The sequence below is a fragment of the Pteropus vampyrus genome, unplaced genomic scaffold (genome assembly GCF_000151845.1).
Source record: "Pteropus vampyrus isolate Shadow unplaced genomic scaffold, Pvam_2.0 Scaffold3, whole genome shotgun sequence".
Taxonomy (NCBI): domain Eukaryota; kingdom Metazoa; phylum Chordata; class Mammalia; order Chiroptera; family Pteropodidae; genus Pteropus; species Pteropus vampyrus.
The window spans coordinates 6,217,426-6,222,339 of record NW_011888784.1 but is presented as its reverse complement, the minus strand read 5'-3'; the positions used below and the strand labels follow the sequence as shown (position 1 = coordinate 6,222,339).

The 4,914-nt window shown below is 33.9% G+C and overlaps 1 protein-coding gene and 1 pseudogene across 4 annotated transcripts in view; both read left to right on the top strand.

The window, feature by feature from the left end:
- HAUS1 (HAUS augmin like complex subunit 1) overlaps nt 1-2,517 on the top strand; it is a 16,401-nt gene extending 13,884 nt beyond the window's left edge. For 2 of the 4 annotated variants that reach the window (XM_023531363.1, XM_011361180.2), the window contains exons 7-9: nt 1,082-1,153; nt 1,386-1,433; nt 2,406-2,517. In XM_023531363.1, coding sequence (XP_023387131.1) covers nt 1,082-1,153; nt 1,386-1,433; nt 2,406-2,456 — 171 coding nt within the window. In that variant the 3' untranslated portion in view covers nt 2,457-2,517. Of the gene's footprint in view, nt 1-209; nt 276-1,081; nt 1,154-1,385; nt 1,434-1,665; nt 2,354-2,405 lie in introns of those variants that run through there. The other 2 variants (XM_023531366.1, XM_023531373.1) reach the window with 2 other exon arrangements.
- Nucleotides 2,518-2,657: 140 nt separating this feature from the next.
- On the top strand, nt 2,658-4,581 carry LOC105292794 (annotated as a pseudogene).
- The last annotated feature ends 333 nt before the right edge of the window (nt 4,582-4,914 follow it).

Sequence of the window (4,914 nt, the reverse complement as noted above, 5' to 3'; positions counted from 1 at the left end):
AAGCCCAGGCTCTGAAGCACTGCACCTTCTTTTCACAAACCCGTGACTACGGAAACAATTCGTGTGCAATGTAAAAGTGCTTAGATGCATGTGTCGCTTTTCAGCTGAGATTTGTAGCATCTCTTTACTGGGTTATATGTTGAAAATATTTCATGATGGTCACTTTGAAAGTAATCTTCTTAACTGAACCCCCTTTTGTGTAATTGTAGGAGAAACTTTCAGCCAGAGGCATGGATACGTCTCTGTCTCATCAGTCACTAGTAGCACTTTCAGAGGTGAGCTTATTTTAACCCAATTTAACTTTCTTTAAAATCTGCTTTTTCATTGCTTTTTATAGAGCTTTATTCACTATTGACCTGATTCTTTTCTCTTTATTCCTGTACCATATGTTCACCAGTATTGATAACTTTATTCCTTGTTAGCTGTATATATCCCCACATTTGTTTGGTTTCTTTTATTTATTACTATATGCTAGAAACTCTTTACTAGTCAGTTATCCAATATTGATTTATTTATTCAATTTATTGAGGGACTATGTACTAACCATCTAGGTCTTTCTCTTTCAGTGTTCAGTAATAACGCAGGCCTCCAAACTCCTGTAGAGTGCAATTCTGGGTTTTTAGGTTATATAAGGGTTACATCTGTTTTGGTGATTATATAAGGGTTACATCTGTTTTGGTGAGAGAGGAAGTAATAGGGGGTTTTGTTTTATTATTAAGGCTTTTTTTTTTGTACTTTGATTTTTGAAATCTAAAGTTCACAATTCACAAATATGTATTTGAGACTCTAGTTATTCTCTTACATTTCAATTCCTCTTAATCACATTATTTTGTATTCCTAGACAACACATTTAAATCTTATCCGTAATAAATGGGAGTTTAACTTTCCCATTTTAAGTATCTTAAAAGGATTGATTCCATTGGAAGTGAGTTTGGCTATTTATCTTCGAAGCTCTTTATTTGATATGTTATTTAAAATATCCTAATATTAATGCTTTGCTGTGTTTTATTTCAGAAATGGTCACTATTTAGTTGCATTGTGAATAACTCTATTACTCTGTGACTGTTTTTTTCACTCCCAGAAATTGGCAGAACTAAAACGACAGACTATACCTTTGAAGAAAAAATTGGAGTCTTATTTAGATTTAATGCCGGTAATTATTTTTATGAATTAAAAAATAAGTCATCTCCTCCAACCTTCCCTACGGGCACTGAATGATCGTGAAAGTAGTAAGTCCATGCTTAAGGATTTAAAATCTAAGCTGAATTTCATGGGGTATACTCCCTGTAAGGTTTTTTGCCTTTTGAAAAGGATTGTTGCATTTTTTCACTTTGAGTCCTAATTGAAACAATATAACCTTTCTTTATTTTGTTTTTCTTTAAAAGAATCCATCTCTTGCTCAGGTGAAAATTGAAGAAGCAAAGCGAGAATTAGTAAGTACCTTTTTTTTTTTTTTTCAGGTTTTAAAAAAAGAAATAAAATAAATGTCGATATAGCTTAAGCTCCCTTCATCCTTCTTACCTTCCTCCTTAGAGGTAAACCATAGTCCCAAAGACTCTGTGTATCGTTCCTGTGCATCTTTTAATAGTTTCTTGACATATGTGTATATATATTTTCTATAAAAAATAGATAGTTGTCTTTTATGTCTTTTAAATTTTTGTTTAGATTTTCCTGAGTGAGAAGGGAGAGGGTTGTGAGACATAGAATATTCTAGGCAAAAGGAATTAGCAGATGCACAAGAGCTGAAAAATAAAGGTAAGCTTCGGCAGGTAATGAGGTCCAGCTGCCTAGGAGTATGCAATGGAAGATAGGACTAAAGAAAGTCAATTGGTTTATGATGTAGAGGGCCTTTAAGACAAAGAGAAGGGAGTCTGTAGGGAGCTACTGAAAGTTCCTGTGTGTTTCCTTGTTTTTTAAGCCAAAGAGAACTGTGGTCAAAGCTATGCTTTCTGATCATGTCAGTTCTTTAGGAAGATGATTCTGTAATGAGTGTACAGGGTGGATTGGAGGAAGGATAAAGAAAATTGGCGAAACCAGTTGACCTATGTAAGCCAGGTAAGAAGTGATGAGAACAGTGGCCATGAAAATGGAAGAGAGGTGATCTGAGAGGTGTAACGGGAGTACATTGTTTAAGGAGTAAAGGGCACACAAATCTAGTCATGTACCATTACACTAATTCATTTTTTTAAACTGTTTTTCCTTCTTTAGATGTTTATTAGAATCAAGAGTCTGAAAACCCTTAGGGTTTGGGAAAAGGGAGACATATAACAGCAAGGGAATATTTAATATTTGTAATGTTTTTTTTTTTAATTTCTTTTTTGCTTATTTTAAATAACAGTAGAAGTGAGAGCACCTGTTTTATGTCCTTCTTTATAGCATTTCAGATTATTTCTTTCTTCTTCTAGGATACCATTGAAGCTGAACTTACAAAAAAAGTAGATATGATGGAACTGTGACCAGAGCCAAATAAACTTTGTCTTCCCTAACAGAGTAAATTAAATAGGACTTTAAAGAATTGTTTCCTGTTGGCATTTCTTAATAATTTAATTTCTGTGTTCTTAGATGAGATAATGTCATTATTGATAAGGTAGTGGTTTCTGGTTGTGTGTTTCATTTTTATGCCGAAATACATAGTTTTCATATTTAAAAATGTTAGTTTTCTATATTGCTGGTGGTTAAGTGTCCTTCAGGAGTTCTGTTATGACAGTTGTCATGCAGTCACTTGTTAAAAGGAAAGGTTCTATAACTCCAGTTATGTTACATTTCTCCTACTCTTCCTTGTTCAAGGGTCTGCTGTCATTCTTTCTGATCAGCTCACCTGTCTACTTCCAAATGTTAATATATGCAGGAATAGTTTATGGAAAAGATGACCTTTTAAGTCAGTAGTAGAGAGAGAACGGTGGCAGCAGCCGTGCCTCTGGCAGCTCTAGACAGAGTGCAGGAGTCACTATGATCCTTCAGAGGCTCTTCAGATTCTCCTCTACCATTCAGTCTGCAATTTCAGTCCATTTGAGGAGGAATATTGCTGTTAAAGCAGTGGCATTTAGTAAAGAACTTGATCCTGTACAGAATCTCTTTGTGGACAAGATTAGAGAATACAGAACTAAGTGACAGTCGTCTGGAGGACCTGTTGATACTGGCCCAGAATATTAGCAAGAGTTTGGGAGGAAGCTTTTTAAGCTTAAGCAAATGTATGATAAAGCAGACATAAATGTGATTCCTGACTTCAAATTTGAAGACCCCAAATTTGAAGTCACTGTAAAACCCCAGTCCTGAAGACATAATGTAAAATTTATCTGGTAATTTGTTCTAGATAAGTTGTTCAACTGATCAGAAGTATCAGAATAAAATATAAGGAGGTCCTTACATTTCACAACTGTCAAAAAAAAAAATCAGTAGTAGAGAGATCGATAATTCAACACATGGTGTTAAATCCATACCACACACCTTATGTCAGGATAGTTTCAAAGGATCAAAGATTTAAATATTTAATTTAAAAAAAAGATAGTACAAGAAATCAGGGAGGAATTTTAATGTTTTGATTTTTAAATAATTATAGTCAGAAACGTATCATCAAAATCCGGAAACCATAAATGAAATGATTGAAACATTTGAAAATTTTGAAATATTAAAAATTCCTGCATGGTACAATATTTTATAAGTAAAAAAGGAAATTTTTCACTGTGTATATTTTTATACTTCAAAAAATTTTATACCATGTGATTAAGAAGCAGGCATTTTTTTAAAGAATATCTAAATGACCTTAAAAATTTCCCTCCTCTTAGGGGTGGGGAATAAAAAAATATAAAATGTTAAAAAAAAATTTCCCTCTCCATTTCCACAAATACGTGGTTAAATATAATACAAAATACAAAAGACATTATTTCCTTTTTTTGAAACTGTCTGTTCTTTAACCATTTAGATATTGCAGTTTGGTCTTTTTCTTAATTTATAGGAGGTCCTTACATATTAGCTAAATTAATCTTTTGTGATTTGAGTTACAAATATTTTTCTAGGTTTGTCATTTGTCTTTTGACTTAATTGCAGGGCTTTTGGTAGATTTGCAGGCAGCTTGGTAGATTTCTTGTGGAAATGACCACAATAATTCCTCCCATCTTTGTGCACTCACCATTTGCAGCTTGACTCTGCCACTTCTCTCATCAAGAGATGGAGTCTCTACCTCCACCTCTTGTATCTGGTGTGGCCCTATGATTTGTTTCAGCCAGTGAGACAATAGCAAATGTGACAAAAGCAGAGGATTAAAACCTTGTGCATTGAAACTTGCCCTTTCTTACTGCTCTGGAATTCTGAGACCATCATGTGAAGAAGCCTAGGCAAGTCTACTGGAGGATGAGAAACTATGTGGAGCAGAGACAAGTAATTGCAGCTGAGCCTTGCCCCCACCCCAAGACCAGTCAGGCTGCCTACTGCCAGATATGTAAAGGAGGACTTCTTGGACCATCCAGCCCCAGCTGAGTCACCAGCAGACTTCAGAGATAAATCAAGCCTAGGCCAGGATTGCATAGAGTTAAACTGTAGAATTATAATTATAAGAAATAATAAACAGTTATTTGAAGCTTATTTTAAGTTTTGGACTAGTTATTATCTGCAGTAGCTAACTGATAAAAAGTAACTTTAGAAATTAATGTTCAAGGAAAAATGTAAGAAGTATACAAAATAAGAAAAAAGAAACATGAGACCAGCAGAATTTTATAAAACAGTAATTATATTAAATGTAAGTGAGAAGGTGTTTTAGTTAAAAGACAAAGATTGAAATATTATGTTTTTAAAAAACTTGCAAGTATATAGTATACATGAGAGAAATATCTTAAAAGTAAGGATGGATGGACCCATGATCATGGTAGATAGATTACATACTTCTCTCAGTAATTGATAGAACAGGCAGAAAAGAAT